General features: G+C 43.1%; 2 protein-coding genes across 3 annotated transcripts in view; one reads left to right on the top strand and one right to left on the bottom strand.

The window, feature by feature from the left end:
• The window catches only part of HNRNPAB (heterogeneous nuclear ribonucleoprotein A/B), a 91,666-nt gene that overhangs the window by 8,516 nt on the left and 57,658 nt on the right, over positions 1-25,492 (bottom strand). The gene's annotated exons all lie outside the window — the stretch shown is intronic.
• The window catches only part of PHYKPL (5-phosphohydroxy-L-lysine phospho-lyase), a 132,811-nt gene that overhangs the window by 79,884 nt on the left and 27,435 nt on the right, over positions 1-25,492 (top strand). For both annotated transcript variants that reach the window (XM_075601604.1, XM_075601603.1), the window contains exons 7-9: positions 2,500-2,582; positions 3,090-3,315; positions 3,966-4,120. In XM_075601604.1, coding sequence (XP_075457719.1) covers positions 2,500-2,582; positions 3,090-3,315; positions 3,966-4,120 — 464 coding nt within the window. The remainder of the gene's footprint in view (positions 1-2,499; positions 2,583-3,089; positions 3,316-3,965; positions 4,121-25,492) is intronic.

Genomic DNA, 25,492 nt, shown 5'->3' with positions numbered 1-25,492 from the left:
CAGGGAGTGAGAGAGAAAGAAGTCATGTACAGAGAGGAACTTGTTAGAAAAAGAGCGTGCGTTCCAAAGGGCACAGGAGAAAGGGAGAGAGGAGGGAGGGTGGCAGGGGATGGGTATGAGGTTGGAGGGGTTGGCACCAGAAGGAGTAGTAGTTGCATGTGGGAGGCGAGGACGAGAGCAAGTTGAAATAAGACAGGGACCAGGATTGGGAGAGATATCCCCAGAAGCAAGGAGGAGAAGCATGGATAGAAAGAGGATGTGTGAGGAGGATTTGTAGGGGCTTTTTTTAGTGCAGGGGATATAGCTGTGTGGTGTCAGAGGACGCAGGTAAGAAAGGAGTTCATGTGAACTGAGAAGTGGTGAAGAAAGGAGAGATGGAGATATATGAATAGAGTTTGAGACATACTGAGGATATAGAGAGCGTTGATGGTGCACTGCCAGAGAGTCCTGAGAAGATAAGTCAGGAACAAAAAATAGCCAGGCCACTCCAAGGATGAAAAAAAGGATGTGAAGTTTATTGCATGCTGATGAACACACAAGGTGGACAGGAAAACGCACCTACGCGTTTCGTACTTAATGCACTTGATAAAGTACATTAAGTACGAAACGCGTAGGTGCGTTTTCCTGTCCACCTTGTGTGTTCATCAGCATGCAATAAACTTCACATCCTTTTTTTCATCCTTGGAGTGGCCTGGCTATTTTTTGTTCCTGACTTATCTTCTCAGGACTCTGGCAGTGCGCCATCAACGCTCTCTATATCCTTGGATCATCACCAGATGGATTGCACGCCGCCGACGACATGAGTGCCCCCCTGGTAGTACAGGTACATAGCCATAGTGCTTTTCATTTGTCCTGCTTACCTTGGTCATTGACCGCTTAATTCTATACACTGGTTTGGGTTGCTGATATTATTATGCAGTGAGGGTCTGGCTGACTCCACAATTGTCCCACCAGATGCCAATCTAGTTTATTGGGGGCACTCCAACGCGGCTGAGGTTAACCCTGTGTGGACCTCTATTAATACTGGATGTCCTACAAGGACTGGTACTATTGGGAGCATCACATTCACCCTGCCTCTATTTGAGACATACTGAGGCTGGTAAAAAGAAGTGCATAATTTGAGAAGAAGTGAAGTCACAGCAAATATAAATGGAAAAGGCAGCATCACAGCAGTAATGATGCAGTCTGGTATAGATGATATCCTCCTTTCCAGCGTAGATCAAATGCAGGAATCAGGGCCAAATGGGGTGTCCACTTATTCTTCACTTCTTTTGAACTTCCTTTTAAACTTCAGTTGTTCAATAGTCATGCCACTTATAATGGGCCACTTGGATATGGGCTGCAAGCAGACTAGCTGTTCTGACTGGGTTTATATAGGCCTAAAGTCACCTGACAATGTTGTTCTGTCTGCTTAATTAGCACATCTGAGGCACATTCAAACAAATGGTTTTCTACACAGGGTGTTCCCTGCCTAGGTGGCAACACTTAATTTGAACACATAGTAGATTCTGATATTGATAGGAGTGAGATGCCGCAATGGTTGTCAAGTGATAACCTTACCTCTTCTACAGGGGAAAAGTGGAAGTCTGCTTAAACTCTTAGGGGTATTCTCTGTATTCCCAGACTTTGGAGATGTTTGTGTTTTGCTGCCAACATCTGTGAACCAGATCATGCCCTAATATAGATACTTTATTTGTACACACAGTATTCACACGCATTTGGTCTACCATCAAATGTACACTAGTTATTCTCATCGTTGGCTCCTATCTCAGTGGGCATTTAGTCATTATCACTCTGAGTTTGATTTCCTCAACTGGTAGGTAGTATAAAGGATGTAGGCGCAGGATGGAATTTGGCTATGCAATTCTCACTCCATAGCAAAATTCAATTCAGTGCCTATATCCTTTGTCATTGGCACATTTTGGGAATGTTCTGTTGGGAAAGTTCTGTAAGATAAGTATTTATTCTTAAATGTTTTGTTCAGTTACCTCGTAGGACCTCTGAAACACTGAGACCATTACCAGAGGATTATTCCTGCATATCTCTCCTCTGCCAAACTAGACGTAGGAGATTTGTTGATTTGCACTGTGATGTTAACTGCTTATTTAATTATGCCAGTTTGAGTATAACGTTTTACTGCAGTGTTTGTAATCCCTTCCTGTGTTCAATTGTGGCAGTGCAAATGTAAAAAGAAGACCAAGGCATATTATTGTCGTAATTACATTGTCACTGTAAACATTTATTTTTAACTTTGTGAGAATTCAACTTTGCATGGTGTGTGGTCAATGGAGCAAGTTGAGGGAGGCTGGCATTATAGTTTTCTGTAATAAGAATGTTTTTTTATTATTTTAACTGGGATTTTCAATTTTTGCACATCAGTCAGTTGGACATCGGGCAAGAAAGAATTATATTAATATAAGTTGACTTTGAGGTACTGTAGACCTTCTATCATTCTTCATTCTAAAGGTTTGTAACCAGTATTTCTTACCTCTCTTGCAGATTGCAGCATTTTTTGCTGAATCCTTGCCTAGTGTCGGAGGCCAAATAATTCCACCAGAAGGCTTTTTCCAGAAAGTTGCAGAGTTGGTATTGGTTTTGGCACTGAAATGTATTATGTATTATTGAAATGTAAATGCAAAAGTGAATGGTCTGTTTTGGAGAACTATGATTTATAAAAATCATAAATGTGCAGTATCGTTAAATTACAACAATGTGATGGTCTACTGTATATCATTTTTAATATTTGTTTTAAAATGCTGGCTATTCGTTTTTTCAAATGTATGCCCAAAAAATTAACTCTTGACAGAGTTTGTCATACGTAACTCAGGGAAGAGTGTCTCATTTCAATGTGTGTTAAAAAAAAAAGTTACATACATAAATGTTTGTGCATGTATAAATGAGTGTTTGTTTTGTATACATACAATATGCACATATCAATATATAGACTAGTATGTTAGCAGTGTGTCACTATAAGAATCATACTGTTCCACAATCTTTAATGATGACACAAAAAGGACCACTTTGAAACTATTAAACACTTTTTATTAAACTTTGCAGATCTCAGAAATATTATTGCCAATGTATTTCAGACATGTCCGAACGGCAGGAGGTGTGTTTGTTGTTGATGAAGTCCAAGTTGGTTTTGGCAGAGTTGGCACACATTTTTGGGCATTCCAACTTCAGGGTAAAGACTTTGTTCCTGACATTGTTACCATGGGAAAGCCAATGGGAAATGGACATCCTTTATCGTGTGTTGTCACGACAAAAGAAATTGCTGATTCATTTACGGCAACTGGAGTTGAATTCTTTAATACAGTATGTATTGCTAAATGTGTTGTTTTTTAAAGATTATGTTCAATATTTATTAGCACTAAGAAATTAACATTATTGTTAAAGCACTAATCACACTAAACATTATTACTTAAAGGTTTATAAAATAATTGTACACACTCTTCTATTGTAAATAATGTGCAGTTGTTGTGGTGCTAATGCAAATTCGTCTTCTTCAGCAGCGGGCCACCTATTTATCTATTTTTACCTCCAAAAAAGCTTTTTGAGATAGAGGGGATAGAACCCAGGCTCTGCTGAAAATCTGTGTAATGCGTCAAGCATACGCTTATTGGGGTCCATATTTGAATGGACAAGAAGCAAAAAATGACACACTGTGAGTGCTCATTTGCATGTCATTAACCAGAATCCCTGGCTGCAGTGGAAGCATTGTATGCTGAGAGATAATGGGGGAAAGACAGGGTTGCAGACCTGTCTGAGACATGCAAATGTACCCACAAATGGTATTTATATTTGCTGTACAAAGTACCCTTACACAAAGTTCAGCACTTTTTTTTTTTTTTAAGTTGCTTCCTTAAACTCACATATGGAATCACCAGGCAGTAGAACAATTATTTTCTATGCAGAAAATTTCATAAAAAGTGTATAGTTGTAACTATCTTCTTATTTTATTTTAGTTTGGTGGAAATCCAGTTTCGTGCGTAATTGGTTTGGCAGTGTTGGACATTATCGAGAAGGAAAATCTTACTGATCATGCAACAAAAGTGGGAAACTTCTTAATGAAATGTCTAAATGAGTTGAAAAACAAACATCCTATAATTGGAGATGTGAGGTATTGAATACACCCCTCAAATACCTAATGTTTTAGAATAATTGGTCAATGTAGAGCCTGCACCTGTTTATAATATACCATAAAATTATTAATTACTTGTGTTGTTGTTTGCAAACTCACAGACATGGGTTCGTTTGATAATGAGAAGTTTATTGCCGAGTATGATCATACACATTCAAAAGTGTATAAGACTCTCTGCCAGGGAGTGTCCAAACAGCCTTTTAAGAACATTTTTATTCCTTTGTTCAAAATAGGTTATCAGGCAGAATATAATAACCACTCCTTAATTCTTAAACCATTCATCTTACAGAGCATTAAAACTGGCTTAAAACAGTTGTCTATAGAAACCAAGTACAACCTTACACCAGGAATGTTGGCGTAAACTACAGACACAGTCGTAAATCTACTGTGAGCGAAACACATTCAAACCAAACTTGCTCTTAGGCTGGGGCCATGGTGCTGCAGACCATGTGGACGCGTCCGCATGCTGAGCGATCAGACTGCCTTAAGGCAGTGATCGTGTGTGGGAGGTGTGGGAGGGGGCGCGCGTTGCGCAAGAAATCAGTTGAAACATATTTCTTTGCGCGACAGGCTGGTGACGTGAGCAGGTCGCCCAATGAGGGCGAACCAGCTCCGTGACGCCCCCAGGCATGCCCCCCATGGCGAGGGAAAGCACCCGCTTCATGCAGGTCACTTCCCAGCCTCCGCACGCCTCTGGGCGGGCGAATGCACCATGGCCCCAACCTTACACACAAAATGGAGACTGAAAACATAACAGACAAAATGGATACAGAACATTGCCTTCAATCCTTGTCCAGAGACCCCCCCAGTCCATTTCAGTAATATATTAATTTCAACAGTATACTGATTTCAGCAATATTACTTCCTCACTTGGATTATGTAGGGTTGGTTGACATTTTTTTTTAAATAGTACTCATTTCAACTTTTTTGATCTTAAATATTCAATCACCTTTTATAAGGAAGAGATCTATGAAAAATGTATATTTGTATTTTAACTGAATCACTATAATTCTTATATATCTTATTATCTTTTGTTTTTATTGGGTTTTTTTGTTTAATAGATCTCCTCTGTAGTTTCACAACATCCCGGTTCCCTCGCTCTGGCACTGGGCAGTATATGTGCCTATCAGAAACAAAATGGCGACAGGGTCAGTGCTTAACCTGGCGTCCAATAGAAAAGCTTTATTGCTGGCCCTGCGACCATACTTGTGGGATTTACTGTGTCAAAACTAGCACAAAATAAAATACCAGTATCTGGTTGACTAGGGGTTTTTTTCTTCCAAGATCCAGAGGGAGCAAAACACAGATCACCCAAAAAAGAAATACAATAGTGCAAAACCTATGGAATAGATGAATGATCACTAGGGAATCTTGGCTCTTATAGATTGCCTACTCACAGTGTATTAAATCCAAAAAGGCACGTCTCTCAAACTGTGGCAAAATATCCTTCTTTGGATGGATTGGTGCTGTGAACAGATTACCTCAGGGTGAAGGGCTAGAGGTGAACATAGTACAGATCCGTATGAAATAGACTTTATGTAGAAAACAGATAAAAATATACCGTGATGTCACCGTCTCCATCCAAACTCCAAGAACTTGTCTGGTCCTTTGATCGGTCACGCTCCTTACATAGTTCTCGGTCTCCTAAACTTTTCATGGAGCAGAGGCCGCCGACCAATCAGATCACGGATCGTAACGGTGCAGCCAATCGGAGGACGAGGCCTCGTCCGACTGCACCAATCAGAGGAAGGGGCCAGCCTAGGCACCTTAGACCGCCCCTCAGGGAGGGAGCCGCTGGCGAGCGGGAAATTTGAACTGGCCAATTGGAATCATGCCTAGGGGGCTGCGACCTGGCAATGGTTCCTATGGCCAGCCCTATACCCCCTGTGGTTTAGGCGTCTCAGCGTTTCAGGAGAACAGAGGCTCTGCACCACTGAGAACCAGTTCCCCGGACCTGAATCACAGCCTTTCCCCACTCACCATTGTCAAGGTACTCAAGCTGCTCCCAGGCTCTGTCATGAACCAGCATTTATCCATATGCAGCCCAGCTAAGTGAATCACTGTGTCTGCATACAGAGAAATGCTATCAACACAAAGCACAAGGTTGGCTGCCTTACTAACTGTATGGGGAACATACTACCACAGGGAATAAAAGTGCTTTTTACATATACAATTCCCGTTCCCCAAGGCGCATGTTTTTCACCCTTCCAGATATCACACAGTGACATAGCTCTCATCTGGAAGAGGTTACACGAAATACATTACATTCAGGTCAAAATGAGCCTCACAGAGGCAGCCATTACACACGGTATTGGGGCAGCCAGCCAGGCTTCACCTTTATTATGTGATGCTTGGTACCCCCTACCGTCACAAGCAGCACGTCTGCTTTATGCCAATCTTGTGATACTGAGCCTGTAGAAATGGAGTCTTTGTATATTAAATGTTACGGTTTGGCTATTACTGAACTTGGCTCCTTACTAACTCTTGGATATATGCCAACAGGGCCAGGTGCCTTATTTACTTTAATTTTATCAAGCCGCCTATTCACTTCTTCCTCAGTTAACCAATTGTTCATTAATATAGAGGTTGTGGCTTCCTCCTGCAGCCCTACTATTGCAATTGATTTCTCTCTGGTAAATATAGAGGCAGAGAATGTATTTAATACAGTATCTCTGCTTTTTTCTTATCCAATAATTTGCCTGCCCATCTCACACTGAAATGGTCCTATGTTTTCTTTTCTAATTTTTGTGTTATTAAGGTACTTAAAGAACTTTTTAGGGTTAATCTTACTTTCTATTGCATTCCTTTTTCTTTTGCTAATTTGATTGCCCTTTTGCAACTTTTGTTACGTTCCTTATAATTCCGATATGATGCCTCCATCCCTTCAGACTTTAAGAATCTAAATGCCTGCCTTGTCTTTTCCATTTCCTCCCCTACTTGTTTATTTAGCCACATTTGTTTAGACTTTTCTTTTATATTTATTACCCAAGGGTATACCCTGATGAGTGTGCTTTTCTAACAATGTTTTAAAGACTGCCCATTTATCTTCTACATTTTTCCTTTCAAATACATCTTCCTAAAGTATTCATTGTAATTTATGCCTCATTTGATTAAAATCTGCCTTTCTAAAGTTTGAAGTCTTTGTTGAACCCAAGTAATGTGGTTTTGGATTATTTATTTCAAATGAGACCATGGGCCTCATGCAGTAAGCGCTGATAAGCTGTTTATCGCCATTTTTTCGGCAAATTTGCCCTCCCGATTCAGTAAGCGCCGATAAGTGGGAATTAAAAACTTATCGGCAGCCGGGTGCCGATAAGCCACTTATCGGCACTTTTTGAACTCGGCTGAATTCAAGTAGCCCCGATCAGCTTTTCGCTGCTGATCGGCACTCCAGAATGGAGAGGTTTTCGGCAATCCAGCCCGCCAACTAAAGTTGGCAAGTTGGTGGAGGAGAAGCATCGGCAAGGTCGACACTTAGAAAAAATCAGGCCTTTTTCCTGGCTGGGATTGATGCCGGGGGTCTCCGGAGCTGATACCCATTAATACCAGCACCGGAGGCCCCCGGCATGCATCCGATGCAGGAAAAATGCATGTACAGCCCACTTCATTACCTTAGCGGCTAACCGCTAAGGCAATGAAGGGGTTAACCCGCCGTGCCAGCTTTATTGTGGATAGCGGGGGTGGGTGAAGGGGGTAATTGGCCCTTGTTTGTTTAGGGGTTGCGGGTGCACTTAACCCCTTCACGACCGTAGCAGTTAATACCGCTATGGTCATGAAGGGGTTAAGGCCTCCCGCTACCCACCCGCAAGACCTAAACAACCACCGTTGGGGCTAATACCCCCTTCACCCACACCCGCTACCCACAATAAAAAATAATCACACACAGCAGCCCCACACTAAATAAATAAATATATCTAAATAAATAAATGAATATAAATATATATATATATATATATATATATATATATATATATATATATATATATATATATAAATATATATATATATATATATATATACAGTGGTTGACAAATCACAAAAAAATCTACTCGCCACAAAAAAAAATCTACTCGCCACCTAGTACCAAACGTGTGCTGCTTTTGCCAATATTTACTCGCTCGGGGGTTAAATCCACTCGCCCGGGGCGAGCAAATGTATAGGTTTGTCGAACACTGTATATATATATATATATATAACCCCAACAACCCCTATAACCCCTAACATACACATATATGCACATCAATGATACTATAGGCCGGCGGGGGCCCTCGGGTGTTACCCGCAGGCCTGCAGTACCAATTATGTGCCCCCCCAAATTAATGTCAAAACACATACATACTTATAAAGAAATACCCCCCCCCCTTAACACATACAGTATAGTAATGGCCACAATTACTATTATCCACAAATGGATAATAGTGAATGTGCCCATTTTAAATACATAAACACCAATCAATACATTAAATACATATAGTACTCACCCATGTCCGGCTGCTACGATGAAGGCCATCCTCCTCTTCATCCTGCCCATGCCCCCTCAGCTGCTGCAAAACAGACACAAGAATGAAAACATCCAATGTAATGTCCCCTAACCCCTTAATCACCATAGCGTTTAATAACCGCTACAGTCATTAAGGGGTTAACCCACCCTCACCCACCACTCGGGACGCCTACATACCCTCCCACACTAACCCCCCAACCCGTGAGGCCTAACCACCCTCACCCACTACCCACAAGGGAGGCCTACCCACATACCGTTGGGGAAAATGCTCCCCACCCTCAGTACCCACAATAAAAACAATACACAGCCCCACAATAAGCATCATTCTATTTATTAAATACATTACCCACCCCCTGTGCCCCCCCATAAATACATGATTTATCCTTTTACAAACAGGGTTCATAACACAGCCCCACGCGAGTCCCTGGCGGGCTGGCGGGGCACCTGACAGACCTACAGGGTACCAGCAGCTCATTTCAAACAGGTTCTGGAAGCCTGTTGGTGGGTCCCGCCAAGTTCCATGGCCCCCAGGTGGTCTCCGTGGGTCACCGTGGGCCACAATTGGGTCCCCACGGTAGGCCTGCAGATGTCTGGGAGCCCCGGGTCAGACCCAAAGGTGTCTGCGGGGCCTCGGGTGGTTCCCACGGGGGTCTGGGGAATTCACGAGTGCTCACTACAGGTCTGCGGTGCCCCCACGGATGTGGGACCACCGCTTCATCCCCGCACCTATGGGTCCGCGGTGCCCCCACGGATGTGGGACCACCGCTTCATCCCAGCAGACTACGGGTCCGCGGTGCCCCCACAGATGTGAGGCCACCGCTTCATTCCCGCAGGTGTCACCCATGGAACCACCAGCCTGATACCCGTGAGATACCCGAGGAGACCGCAGGTGGTCTCCTGGGGTCTCACGCAGAACCACGGAACAAACCCTGAATGTTAAAAAAATAAACCTGGCCTATACATTCAATACATACACCCCCCCCCCCCCCCAACACCTACAGTACAATAATGTGCAAAATAACTATTATCCAGATAGGGATAATAGATTATTTGCCCATTATTAAACACATTATCTAGCATATTCAAATAAATAAAGTGCTACTGACCTCATCAATAAGAAGCCCCCGTCGCCAGCAACATCCTGGTCTTTCGTTGCCCATAAAAAACGTAGCCAATACAAAGCCAATACATTGCAATTACATTCAGATATCAATTAACCTCTTAAACACCTTATCGGATAATAACCGCAAGGGTAATTAAGGGGTTAAGCCACACTGACCCGATACCCACCCTTCACCCATTCATTTGTACAGTGGCTTCATCATGCAACTATATATATATATATATATATATATATATATATATATATATATATACACAGAGAGAAAGAGCGAGAGAGAGAGATACACACATGATGAACCAATATACAAATAAATGTAGAAGGGTTATCAAAAACCTGCTGTACTCCAAATAACACTTCTCCATACAGACACACTACAATAAAATCAATTTCCTTTAATAATCCTACCTGATCTTACAATCAAAATCCTCAAATGCTAATCAAAAACCTCAAATGACAAATCAAAACATTGCATTTACATTGTATATATGATGCATACAATCTATGCACCATATACATTCTGCAAATGAATGTTAACAATAACATACAAAATACCAATACCTCCAAACAAGTATACTATTTAAACCAATCCAGTAAACATAAATCAATTAGCATTCATTAATGACATCCCTAAACAATTTACTTTCCATCCCTAACAATTAAACAATTAACTAATTCAAGCGTTGAACAGAACAATTTATCCTGTGAAAAAATCTATTTACCAACAAGAATACAATATAGAAAAGCAAGCCTGACTCTGACCTAAAGTACACCATACAATAGCAACAATTACATCTATCTAATTTTAAAATACATTATACACACATTTAAGCATAGCAGCATAGCCAAATTAATTTAAAACACAGCAAAGCAAGCTTTTAAAACAACATTATTTCTTACCCTGTATGTATATATCGATCTAGACATACATACATACATACATACATACATACATACATACATACATACAGTGGCAAGAAATTATATACCAAAAATAAAGAAATACACATGTTAAAAAAGCTTTTAAAAAAATTAACAAGTTAAATAAAATACATTTCTTTAGTTCACTTACCATTACTTGACCCACTCACCGACTCCCGTTGAACAGCTTACTCTCGAACCAATCCACCAGGCACAGGAACCCATAAAATAATAAACATTAAACTAAAAATCCAAAACAATCCACGGGTCTTCTATTTGTAATCCATCTTCATCTGTATTCTTCTTTCTTCGTCTCTCTTCCGGGGTCTTCTTGTCTTATACGGCCACGCCCTGGGCTTCTTCTTCTGTAGGAAGTCCTTCCTCCTCGGCGTCTTGCTTCAAAATGAGATGACATAGGCTTTTAAAGGCCTATGACGTCACATTTTCGTCATGGTTCCCACGGCCCTAATTGGGCCGTGAAAATCATGTGTTTTGGCCGAGAAAAAAAAAATGATGACGTCACTTAAAGGCAATGAAAGCACAGCCAATCAGAATGGCTTTGCTTCAATTGCCTTTAAGATGACGTCATGAAAAGAAACATGGCCGTCCTCACATGGTACGGTAGCCAATCAGAGCGTGGGAACACCATTTCAACTCTGATTGGCTCTAGTATACCATGTGACAGAGGCTTGGGGGAGAACGGATGTGACGTCATTGAAAGCCTGTCACATGGTACTAGAGCCAATCAGAGTAGGGATAGACTTCCCACGCTCTGATTGGCTACCGTACCATGTGAGGACGGCCATGTTTCTTTTAATGACGTCATCTTAAAGGCAATTGAAGCAAAGCCATTCTGATTGGCTGTGCTTTCATTGCCTTTAAGTGACGTCATCATTTTTTTTTTTTCTCGGCCAAAACACATTATTTTCACGGCCCAATCAGGGCCGTGGGAACCATGACGAAAATGTGACGTCATAGGCCTTTAAAAGCCTATGTCATCTCATTTTGAAGCAAGACGCCGAGGAGGAAGGACCTCCTACAGAAGAAGCCCAGGGCGTGGCCATAGAAGACAAGAAGACCCCGGAAGAGAGCTGCAGATAGAAAAAAGAAGAATACAGATGAAGATGGATTACAAATAGAAGACCCGTGGATTGTTTTGGATTTTTAGTTTAATGTTTATTATTTTATGGTTTTTATTTTATGGGTTCCTGTGCCTGGTGGATTGGTTCGAGAGTAAGCTGTTCAACGGGAGTCGGTGAGTGGGTTAAGTAATGGTAAGTGAACTAAAGAAATGTATTTTATTTAACTTGTTAATTTTTTTAAAAGCTTTTTTAACATGTGTATTTCTTTATTTTTGGTATATCATTTCTTGCCACTGTATGTATGTATGTATGTCTAGATCGATATATACATACAGGGTAAGAAATTATGTTGTTTTAAAAGCTTGCTTTGCTGTGTTTTAAATTAATTTGGCTATGCTTAAATGTATGTATAATGTATTTTAAAATTAGATGTAATTGTTGCTTTTGTATGGTGTACTTTAGGTCAGGGTCAGGCTTGCTTTTCTATATTGTACTCTTGTTGGTACTTATATTTTTTCACAGGATAAATTGTTCTGTTCAACGCTTGAATTAGTTAATTGTTTAATTGTTAGGGATGGAATGTAAATTGTTTAGGGATGTCATTAGTGAATGCTAATTGATTTATATTTACTGGATTGGTTTAAATAGTATACTTGTTTGGAGGTATTGGTATTTTGTTTTGAATGTTATTGTTAACATTCATTTGCAGAATGTATATGGTGCATAGATTGCATGCATCATATATACAATGTAAATGCAATGTTTTGATTTGTCATTTGAGGTTTTTGATTAGCATTTGAGGATTTTGATTGTAAGATCAGATAGGATTATTAAAGGAAATTGATTTTATTGTAGTGTGTCTGTATGGAGAAGTGTTATTTGGAGTACAGCAGGTTTTTGATAACCCTTCTACATTTATTTGTATATTGGTTCATCATGTGTGTATCTCTCTCTCTCTCTCTCTCTCTCTCTCTCTCTCTCTCTCTCTCTCTCTCTCTCTCTCTCTCTCTTATATATATATATAGTTGCATGATGAAGCCACTATACAAATGAATGGGTGATGGGTGGGTATCGGGCCAGTGTGGCTTAACCCCTTAATTACCTTTGCGGTTATTATCCGATAAGGTGTTTAAGGGGTTAATTGATATCTGAATGTAATTGCAATGTATTGGCTATGTATTTTGTGGGCAACGAAAGACCAGGATGTTGCTGGCAACGGGGGCTTCTTATTGATGAGGTCAGTAGTAATTTATTTATTTGAATATGCTAGATAATGTGTTTAATAATGGGCAAATAATCTATTATCCCTATCTGGATAATAGTTATTTTGCACATTATTGTACTGTAGGTGTTGGGGGGGAGGGAGGGAATGTATTGAATGTATAGGCCAGGTTTATTTTTTTTACATTCGGGGTTTGTTCCGTGGTTCTGCGTGAGACCTCTGGAGACCACCTGCGGACTCCTCGGGTATCTCACGGGTATCAGGCTGGTGGTTCCACGGGTGACACCTGCGAGGATGAAGCAGTGGAGGCACCGCGGACCCGTAATTTGCGGGGATGAAGCGGTGGTCCCACATCCGTGGGGGCACCACGGACCCATAGTGAGCACCCGTGAGTTCCCCAGACCCCCGTGGGAACCACCCGAGGCCCCGCAGACACCTGTGGGTCTGACCCGGGGCTCCCAGACATCCGCGGGCCTACCGTGGGGACCCAATTGTGGCCCACGGTGACCCAAGGAGACCACCTGGGGGCCATGGCGCTTGGCGGGACCCACCAACAGGCCTACAGAACCTGTTTGTAACGAGCTGCTGGTACCCTGTAGGTCTGTCAGGTGCCCCGCCAGCCCGCCGGGTACTCGCTGTGTTATGAACCCTGTTTGTAAAAGGATAAACCATGTATTTATGGGGGGCACAGGGGGTGGGTAATGTATTTAATAAATAGGATGATGCTTATTCTGGGGCTGTGTATTGTTTTTATTGTGGGTACTGGGGGTGGGGGGTATTTTCCCCAATGGTATGTGGGTAGGCCTCCCTTGTGGGTAGTGGGTGAGGGTGGTTAGGCCTCACGGGGTGGGGGGGTTAGTGTGGGAGGGTATGTAGGCGTCCCAGAGTGGTGGGTGAGGGTGGGTTAACCCCTTAATGACTGTAGCGGTTAATAACCGCTATGGTGATTAAGGGGTTAGGGGACATTACATTGGATGTTTTCATTCTTGTGTCTGTTTTGCAGCAGCGGAGGGGGCATGGGCAGGATGAAGATGAGGATGCTTTTCATCGTGGCAGCCGGAAATGGGTGTGTGCTATATGTATTTAATGTATTTATTGTTGGTTATGTATTTTAAATACACAGGGGGTGTATGTTGTTTATTGCTATGTTTATTGGGGGCAAATGTCCCCAATAAACATGCTATTCTGCCTTAACCCCTTCATTGCCTTAGCGGCTATACGCTATGGTAATGAAGCAGCATTTATGTATTTTAATAATATTGTGCGGAAGCAGGGGGTGTAAGGAATCCACTCCTGGCTTTTACTATAGCCTTGCAGACATCTGCAGTTGCAAGCTTCCTCTGGCAATCAATGGCACATGTGCTGTCTCTCATTGCAGCTTCTGCTCTGTGCCCTATCATTGGAGGAATGCTCACACACCCTCCTCCTATGATTGGATCTCCGCCCTTTATACCCTGGGCGTTGGCACTAAAACAGTGCCGAGCATAATTCCTACCCTGGACGTTACAGTCTCTGCCACAAGCCGCTCTGGCTTGTATTCTGGTGTACTAACTTCTCTAGTTCTTATCCCTAGTTCCTAGTTCCTGAGGCCGCCTGCTAGTTCCATGCGGGGGCCCGTACCTGAGTTCTCTGCTGAAGCGTTGTTTTCTGAGGCCGCCTGCTAGTCCCATGCTGGGGCCCGTTCCTGACTTCTGTGCTGAAGCGTTGGTTTCCCGACGCTGCCCTGTGGTGTACTTCGGCCAGCCTGCTGTCTCCTCCTGCTGAGACCGGCGTCATCGGCCGAGGCCGCTCCTCATGAAGAGGCCACTCCCACGCTCACGCTCCTAAGCTGAAGCGGGGAACTCCTGACTACCTGTCGCCAAACTCCTGCTTGAATAACGACGATGCTGCCTTCTCCAATCCTGACCCTGCTACGTACGACTACGAACTGCGCACTCCGGATCAGTCTGCGTGGACTAAGGTCGGTGATTATAGAACCCCACCTCAGCCCCGCGGTCCGGTCCCGGTTTGGGGCGAGCACAATCGTAACAGGGGGTCCCCTGAGCTGAACCGCATTGATTTGTGGCTCAGAGACCCCCTGCTTCCCAAGTTACAGGCCCCGGTTTGGGGCATCGGTTACAGTGTCGCCGCCATATTTATAGCGGACACGGCGCGAATGGGGTGCTATAAAGATGGCGGCGACACTGCCACCCGATGACACATACCGGGCCCTGTAACTCGGGAAGCAGGGGGTCCCTGGTCCACAAAGCAACACGGTTCAGCTCAGGGGACCCCCTGCTCACAGTACACTATTATTAAAAATACATTCATGCTGCTTCGTTACTGTAGCACATAGCCACAAAGGTAAGGAATGAGTGTTTATTTATATATGTGTTTTACTCATTGTGTAGATGTGCAGAGGGTCTCCGGAGCTGAACCGCTTTGGTTTTAGGTCCGGGGACCCCCTGCTTCCCGAGATACAGGCCCCTTTAGGGGGTACCGGTATCCCTCTGCTTTGTTTAAATTCCGCGGTCACGTGTTCGGGTCCTTTAAATGCAGAGGGATACCGGCACCTCATAAAGGGGCCTGTATCTCGGGAAGCAGGGGGTTCCCGGACCTGAAACCAATGCGGTTCAGCTCCGGAGACCCCCTGCACATGTACACTATGAATAAAAGTTGTTTATAAATACTTTATATTTTGCCGATGTTTGCGCTTAGAGAGCGGCTGGTCTCTCTTTGCTGCAAACACCTATCGGCAGAAAAGGCCTATCGGCAGGTTATCGGGACCAGCTTGTTTCGGCACAGGCTCATCGGCAGTTTTGCTTTCGCAGTGATTCGGCAGGGATCGGCATGGATTCGGCCCTTAGTGAATACTGCGAGGGCAAATTGCCAAAATCATGCCGATAGGGAACACTTGCTGAAAGCACTTTTTCGGCGCTTACTGCATAGAGCCCCATGTTATGATCACTGTTACCCAAATGTTCCTGGACTTGAATATTTGTTATTACTTCTATATTGTTTGATATTACCAAATCCAGTATTGTCCCTCTCCTGGTTGGTTCCTCAATAATTTGGGTCATATAATTGTCTTTAAGCACTCCCAAATACCTGTTTCCTTTTGTTGTAATGTAAATCTAATTGCCCCAGTCTATGTATGGATAATTAAAATCACCCATAATGCAACCATGACCTTCTCCGTTTGCAAAAGTATTTTGGCTTCCTCTATCTCACATATATTTGGTGGTTTATAGCATATCCCTACCAATATATTCTTTGTGCTTTTACCTCCATAGAAACAGATAGTGAACTACGCTCTAATAATCGTGAATAAAGTGCTTAATGGTGAATATTAAGTATATAGAGTATATATAAAAAAAAACTGTTACTTTAATTGTGAGGTTGTGCTGCTGATTTCGTGGAATGGCTCCACAGACCAAGTGCTATAGGAAAAACGACAAAAGAAACAGCGCAAAAAACCTCATAGTGTAGTATATAAAATTATATTGTGTTAAAACAGGTGAGTATTGCACGTACATCAGATTAAAAATTACTAGCAGGACATGTATATGGACATGTTACCAATCAGCAACAACTGGTGGGTTAGTAACGATCACCGTGTGGAATCTCCTCTCACGTCTCCCGTAAGTAGTCCCAGCAACGCTCCACTCGCTCAGGTAGAAGTCAACTGCTACATGGCGTGGATACTGCGGGAAGCTAAACTTTCTGGTTCCTTGGCGTCGGTTAGCGTGCACGGCATCCACTGAGTGCGCGCATTAATGACGTCATCAGGTGGCGCCGACAGATGTACGAAACGAAGTACACCACATGTACAAAATGCGTTGGATAAAGAGGGCACATTCCTAGCACTACCTGCTGTGGCTTTACCCTATCTGCCATTCGTTTCATACTGGGACAATCTCCGACATCCCCGACATCCCAGGTACTCTTCTGGCTGGCAGAGACTGTGTGAGACATCTGTCGGCGCCACCTTTTGACGTCATTAATGCGCGCACTCAGTGGATGCCGTGCACGCTAACTGACGCCAAGGAACCAGAGAGAAAGTTTACCTTCCCGCAGCAGTTGCTGTATCCACGCCGTTTAGCAGTTGACTTGTACTTGAGCGAGTGGAGCATTGCTGGGACTACTTACGGGAGACGTGAGAGGAGATTCCACCCGGTGATTGTGACGATAGCTTATGACAGGTTGTAATTTACACCAAATACTGGGTTTGAACTGAACGAGGCTTAGATATAATAAAGTATATTTATTCCTTTGGATAGGTGAACACACGAAATAATACAGTAACAGACAAGAAGTACACTTATTTTGGGGATGGGGGATGAGAAGTATGTTGCATAGCAATTCTCTCGCAATCAGGTAACAATTCAGATGATATCAGAAGATAAAGGGTGGACAACAGTTTGTATACCTTTTGTACCCTATCCTTAACATTAGGTACAGGTGATTGGTCTTCAATTACCTCTAGCCACTCATTAACGTGGGAACACATTTTGATACATGCCCCCCTACTAGCTGGTACATGCGCATTAGAACTCTGGGGTCTCATTTCTGTAGCCCCTCATCTGCATCAGGAATGCCAGCTAGTCTACCAGATTGGATTCCTGGCAGGATATTCTTTGTTGTAAGGTGTTAAATGGGACACTTAAAGACTGCTCTGGTTTGAGTAATCTCCGCCCTCGTGTAAACAGTGGAGGTGACAAAATCCTTTGAACAATACTTAAGTCCTAGACATTGGGTCGCCTCTCTGGCCATATGCTACCCTGGTATGCAAAGGAATTTCCTCTGGGTTTTATCCCTGCTTTGGGACACAGTATGAAAGATAAAACACAAACATATTAAAATATCCGGTTCCGTTGGGTCCAGCAGGTCCAAACTTCCCAGTTCTCAATGCCGGAACTGGGACACCCTAGGGTCCAATTTGCGACTTGCTACGACCTTCGGAACCGGAGTTACACAAATACACTTTAAACCGTTTCCTATTTTAATACAAAAAACTCCGCTGTAAATTAAATCACGGTTTTTCACTAAATCCCCATTGAAAACAACGGGCTCCGCCGCCATAGACTTTCAATGGCAAACCGCCGCCGTTGGTGGCTATGGGAATCCGCCGCCATAGACTTTCAACGGGGCGACACCGCTGTTGAAGTCAATGGGGGTTTTCCGCCATAGCCGGTCAATGGAGATTGGCCACCATTGGAGTCTATGGGAAAAGTCCCGAACTTTCAAGGGGGTCCATACTCCGTCGGGTTGGTCCAAGAGGGTCAAGGATGGTTCTGCAGCGATGCCGGAGCAGTGACTACAGATACCCCAAACCCTGATCCTCTGGACCCTCCGGAACCGGAGCTATGGATTCCCAAATTTCAGCTTTTGACACTTAGCCGTTTTCTTGAGCTGTTTCTGCCGCCGCCATTGGAACCTATGGCGCGACCCGCTCTTCTCGGTTCGACCCTTATCGGGGTTCCAGGATACGGGGACCCGGTTGTGGTCAAGTGGGGGGAGGTCTAGGAACTAGGGGCAAAAATAATTTTATTTCTAAGTGCTCTAGAACTGTTTATTCCCACGCCACTTGTCATTGAACTTGACTGCTAAGTGATCCAAGCTCTCTTATTGAAAATGTATCCGCTTTGCGGTTTTGCAGTTTGGACGGCAGCCAACTCGTTCCTGGAAAGCTCCTTCGAGGATTCTCCATTGAAGTCAATGGGCCCATTGACTTACAATGGGAAACCGCCGCTCCTCCTCTCGGACGCCATCTGCTGGTCTTCACAGCAAACAGGACCCAAACAGCAAGATTTGCCATTGAAACACATGGAGCCCCAATGGCGGCCTATGGGACCCTGCAAAATGGTGCCTGAAAAGGCGGGAAAATTACACAAAGTGCTATAATCATTAAAGAACTATTAACCCTTGTGCTCCCGGATGGATTCTAGTGTGTGTGATGCAGACACTGATTAAACCAGATATTACAATGAAACATGGGAACAGGGGAATACACATTTTCATGTCATAACAAGGGTTAATTGCTGTGTGATAGTGATATAAAGGCGCTAACTCTATTAGTGTTCACTTATATTATACCGTGAATAACATTGAAATCAAATGATATAAAACAGTGAAAACGTGATGAATAACGTGAAAAGATGAATTAAAAACCCCTGCTCAAACCCAGCTGGTAGAGACTGGTTCCACTAGTCCCACAATTCGTCGATATCCGTTTGCAATCCAGGGGGAGCATGAAAGGGAAATAAAACAAAATACAATCTAAGTGCAGACAGTTTGATAACTTCTAGACTAGTTCAGTGATTAATCTTGGCTCGTATGTGTGGCCTACTTATAAGATGTAAGTCAAAAACGGGCAGTGTGACACAGTGGTCTATGCAGGGAGGACTTCTAATCCAATGAATAATGGAGACTTCCACTCTCAGCCAAGCAGCAGTGTATATAGAAGAGAAAAGATATCCATAGTGCAGACCAATCATAAAAAATGTGACTTTATGGGGTTTTAAAAATGAACACTTACAATAAAAACATATAAATAATGCGTGTATCACAATACTGTGACCGAGGAGAGATTGCTGTTAGCTTCTGGCTCACCCACCACCTCCGGTTTATGGACCCTGCGTGGGATGCCGCTGCATTGGACTCTCCACCTCCAAGGATCCCTCTGGGGTGTACTGGTCCCGTCAGCTCTGTTCCTCATGTAGGACGCTGCTCTGTTCTTTTCCTGGAGCTCCCTCTCGGGTGGGCTGTCCTGTCCCCTCCGGTTAGCTCCGGTTCGTCACTTCCGGTTGGCCGCGATCCGTCACTTCCGGTAGTGGTTTTGCAATCTCTGACACAGCTTCTCTCCTCCTCTGGGCGGCTACCACTCATTTTTTATGATTGGTCTGCACTATGGATATCTTTTCGCCACACATACGAGCCAAGATTAATCACTGAACTAGTCTAGAAGTTATCAAACTGTCTGCACTTAGATTGTATTTTGTTTTATTTCCCTTTCATGCTCCCCCTGGATTGCAAACGGATAACAACGGTTAAATCACATTGCTGGATCTTAGCCCAGTTAACCCCTTGTCTCCCTGGTGAGGTCAGGGGATGGCCAAATGGGGTGCAACCCCTTTAATCCCGGGCCACCCCCTTTCTCCCTCTACAGTGATCGTTACTAACCCACCAGTTGCTGATTGGTAACATGTCCATATACATGTCCTGCTAGTTATTTTTAATCTGATGTACGTGCAATACTCACCTGTTTTACCACAATATAATTTTATATACTACACTATGAGGTTTTTTGCGCTGTTTCTTTTGTCGTTTTTGCTTTTACCTCCACTATTAATTTCTATCCACAAGGTATCTACATTTTCATAATTCCCTTTATAAACATCTTCACTTATAATAGTTTTAGATCCGGTTTAACATTGTATTGTATTGTATGTCTTTATTTATATAGCGCCATTAATGTACATAGCGCTTCACAGTAGTAATACATGTGGTAATCAAATAAATAACAGATAATATAAATAACAGATCATGGGAATAAGTGCTTTAGACATTAAAGTAACATTAAGGAAGAGGAGTCCCTGCCCCGAGGAGCTTACAGTCTAAACATAGACATATAAACATACTCCACCTCCTCTTCTATTTGCTCGATCTTTTCGAAAAAGGGAATAACCCTCTAAATCAGGCCTGCACAACATGCGGCCCGCCTGGCCTCTGTGCGGCCCGCGATTAGTCCGGCCGGGCGCCATTTAATTAAATAAATAAATGTAAAAAATTTTTTTAAATGGCAGCGATTCCCCTCCTCCCTGCTCCCTCCCGGGGTTGCCATCCCTTTCTCCGGGCTACGGGTTTGTCCTTGAAATCTCCGGGTGGGCGGGTGGTCTGGACAGCAGTGAGCAGTGGTGTGCTCACGTCAATGACAAGAGCCGGGCGACAGAGGATTGGATGGCTGTGGTGGAGCGTGCTGCGTGCGCACGAGCGCTCCCAAATACCCCCAATTCGGAAGTCAAGTCCTCCTTTTCTTTCTTTGTCTCCACTGCAGCCAGCTACAGGTCACTCACCTGTTCCTGTCTTGTCCTCCATTGCGATACCACGCTGCTCACTGAGTCACACTCTCACTCCGTCCTCTCTGGCTGTCCTCCTGCTGGGGCTGCTGCTTCAAGTGCATGTTCCCCTTCAAGTCTGTTTATTTATTACTAAGGTGCACTGGGATATATATGTATATTTTGTGTATATATGTGTGTGTATATGTGTGTGTGTGTGTGTGTGTGTGTGTGTGTGTGTCATTGGATGTGCAGGGGGTGTCATTGGAGTTGCAGGGGGGGGTCATTTGAGGTGATGGGGGGGGTGATTGGAGGTGTAGGGGTGTGATTGGAGGTGCAGGGGGGATCATTGGAGGTACGGGGTGGTGATTGGAGGTGCAGGGGTGGTGATTGGAGGTGCAAGGGGGAGAGTGATGTGAGGTGCAGGGGGGAGAGTGATGTGAAGTGCACGGGGGGAGAGTGAGGTGCAGGGGGGGGAGTGATGTGAGGTGCAGGGGGGGAGAGTGATGTGAGGTGCAGGGGGGAGAATGATGTGAGGTGCAGGGGGGGGAGAAGGATGTGAGGTGCAGGGGGGGAGAAGGATGTGTGGTGCAGGGGGGATGGGATGTGTGTGGTTTGCAGGGGGGTATTGTGTGTTTGATATGGAGAGGGAATATTATGTGTGGGTGAGGGGGAGAGATGGGGGTATGAGAGATAGATGGGGAGTATCGCGATGGTTGATAGTGAGGGGTTCTGGGGGAGATATGAGGATGATGATGATGATGATGAGGGGTGCTGGGGGAGATATATGATGATTATCTTGATTTTACCCGTACGGCCCACATTTTTTTTCCTTGGAGCAGTTCGTTCCTTCTCGCTTTACGAGTTGTGCAGGCCTGCTCTAAATGAACCGCCCTGTCGTTAGTTTCATCCACCATGTTTCAGTAATGCCTGTGATATCATACTGCTCCCTTGTCGCTATTAATTCAAGCTCAACGATTTTGTGTCAAGCTTCTTGCATTAGCAAGCATGCATTTAAGTTTTTTTTTTCCAGTCTGTACTATTAGCTGCTCCTGCCATTCTACTCCAATTGGATTTCGTTTTTAGAAGTTTTCTAGTATTATCTGTATTTAATATGGGTGTTTCCCTGCCTGCCAAACATCCACTTTCCCCCATTCTACCTCCATGACACTGCTATTTCCCCATCCTTATCAATTCTATTTAGTTAGTTATCTGTTTCTTGTCCCACCCCCCTCCATCCTAGTTTAAAATCTCCTCCACCCTTTTTAGCATCCTCCCCCTTAGCACAGAAGATCCTTTTTCATTGAGGTGCAATCCATCTCTACCATAAGATAGCACCTCCCAGAAAAGGAGTCCCAATGCTCTAAAAATACCCAAACCCTCCTTCCTACACCACTTTCTTAGCCATGCATTAACCTCCCTGATCTCCAACTGTCTCTCTGGGGTAGCGCATAGCACTGGTAGTATTTCAGAAAATTAAATATTTAAAACTATTACATCTTGACTGTGAAATTGGTCAAACTAAACTTTATTAAACCATACATTTACTAAATTGAACTTTGTTTCCCTAGATCATTTGCCTGCATAGTGTGTGATCTCATGTTTGTTTATCTAACAGTCAAAGAAATTCACCTGTGTGCTTTCTTTATTGACTGATCGTAATGGTTACGAGCTCAGACATGGCAAAATTTCACAGCAACTGTGTTATAATGTCAAGAGCCTCTGATACAGAAAAACTAACAACATAAATATCATAATGTAAGGTATTTAATTACTAGAACTGCTTACACACATGCACAGGATATAATGCAAATGCACCCCAAGTGATAGAAATTTTGGACAGCCTTTAGTCTATAGAATTTAATAATAATGAAGTACAGGCATACCCCGCATTAACGTACGCAATGGGACCGGAGCATGTATGTAAAGCGAAAATGTACTTAAAGTGAAGCACTACCTTTTTCCCACTTATCGATGCATGTACTGTACTGCAATCATCATATACGTGCATAACTGATGTAAATAACGCATTTGTAACAGGCTCTATAGTCTCCCCGCTTGCGCACAGCTTCGGTACAGGTAGGGAGCCAGTATTGCTGTTCAGGACGTGCTCACAGGCGCATGCGTGAGCTGCCGTTTGCCTATTGAGCGAGATGTACTTACTCGCGAGTGTACTTAAAGTGAGTGTCCTTAAACCGGGGTATGCCTGTACTTGTTTTTAATTATAAACTTTGAAGTAATATATAAGACACCCGAAGGGGAGCAATAAAATAAATTCAGCCCGGTGGAGACTAAAACAATTTTAGCATAATTTTGAGGTTACAATTTAGGAAAATTAGAAATCCAACAAATTTCCTGAGTAATCCCCAAAGAGCTTTCCAGCAATGTATAACACATAGAGAGTGTGAGACTGACAGACACTGGTGAATTATATATATATACATAGATACACATACATACACACACACACACACACACACACACACACACACACACACACACACACACACACACACACACAAGGAATACCTACAATAGGCTAAATCAAAATAAATGATGCTATAATTGGGACCAAAATAAAGCTGTAAATAAACAGCCCCTGATGGTGCTCAAGTCAAAAAATAGATATGACAACAAGAGGAACGGAAGCCAAGAGAGCACTCTAGCATATTAAAAAGGTAATAATTTTATTCAATAGTATCTAAGACACACAAATATTAAAACAGTTTGAAGTAATCCACTAATATACAACAAGCGACAGAGAAGCCCAATCCTACATCCAATATGACAAAAATACACAGTAAAATACTTATATATTCTCTTGAAAAAGGGTAATTTAGTTTAACCCTTTGGCCAAAGCATTGTAAGCTTGCGAGCCACGACAAGGCAGACCCAGTTTGCAGGTCCTAACACTACCAGATAAAATACTAATATACCTCTGTTAGAATTAAAATTCTCATGTACCTCTCTATTAGGAGGGAGAAAGACCACATTGGATCTATATCCAGTAGAATTAAAAAGACCTGCTGACTTGGGAAGTGGAGAGGGGTGGGCTTAAACCCTGGGAAGGAGGAGCCACTAACCTCCAACAGCTGAGACCAGCTGAAAATAAGTTAACAAACAAAACACAGAACCCCAGCAAGCTCATTTTAGGAACCCCTGAGCCCCCACAAAATATATATGTATATAAGTGTCAAAAAAGAGAGCTACTCAGCGTGGCAAATCTATATGTATCCCCTAATATAGTAACATGTCTGCAACACATAATCTAATACGCAACAGAACCAGGTGAGGTAATAAACAACTGCTTTAGGTTTACAATTTAGTGTTTTCCTGATGTTAAATTGATGTGTATTAGTTGAGTCATTGAAGTCAGTTCTAGCTGACATGAACTAAAGCTGAATATGTTTTACATGTAGTAAAACCCTGTTGCATGGTCTGTAAGAGAAAATTATCTTGTTTCTTAGCGATGTAGTGGCTATGAACCAGTTTGTCAGCAAGGATAGATGCCCTTCTGCTGACAAGATCAAAAGTTCGTCAACATCAGGATCTGTTTGGAGAACATACTGTACCAATGCCTCTGAAGAATTTGATTCTAACCTGACCAGTTTCTGTTGAATGTCCCAATAAACCGGACTGCAGCATCTCTCTGTTTGTTCTGTTGTACTTTTGGGGTATATATACTTAGGTTTAGCCCCCGCTGCAGCTTGACTGTAGAGCAAGGGAAACGGTGCTGCAAGGGGTATATAACTTAATGCACAAATAGACAGACAGAACCCCTAATGATAGCACTCTGTTTCAGTGTGATATGGTGATTAATTAAAATAACTTTATTGATTGACAGTAACGTTAAAATATTGGGGTTTAAAACAAGGATTAAATATAACCAAGTATTACTTAATCTATTGGATATGTGTGTCCAAGAGATTGTACAATGGTATTATAATGTCCAGTGTTAGGATGGTTCACTGGCCCTAGTGTTCCTCATATGGAGTGAATGGGCTAGAGGTCTCTGTAGTTATGCCGGCAGTTGGAACCACAGATGAAGTGCCCCAGTGTGATATACTAGCTGGTGCTCTTTTATATGACCTGTACTACGCTGTATAAGTGATGCAGCTAGTAGTACATTATAGATTAGATAGAGTCAAATCTAGGTCTGAGTGCACCTACTGTTGTATTACTGACGCCACCCTATATAGATGGTGGTATATAGGTGTAGGTATGTAGTACTTAGTACATGTACATCCCAGGTGTTTGTTGACCGGGCTGTAGTGAATGCTAGTATGGATGATACAATACTGGTAAGTATAGTGGCACTGCTGCAACTACTGTATATGCAAATACAGAGTTTGCAGCTGAGTACTGTGCCTTGTAGGGTGTGTATACCGGTCAAAATTTAAAGACCTTTCCCTAATTGGTGCAGTAATCCTCATTTGTGGTTATTGTCTGGCACTCCAGAGGTTAATAGC

This window comes from Ascaphus truei, chromosome 5 (genome assembly GCF_040206685.1).
Source record: "Ascaphus truei isolate aAscTru1 chromosome 5, aAscTru1.hap1, whole genome shotgun sequence".
Taxonomy (NCBI): Eukaryota; Metazoa; Chordata; class Amphibia; order Anura; family Ascaphidae; genus Ascaphus; species Ascaphus truei.
This window is presented reverse-complemented; position numbering and strand designations above follow the sequence as displayed.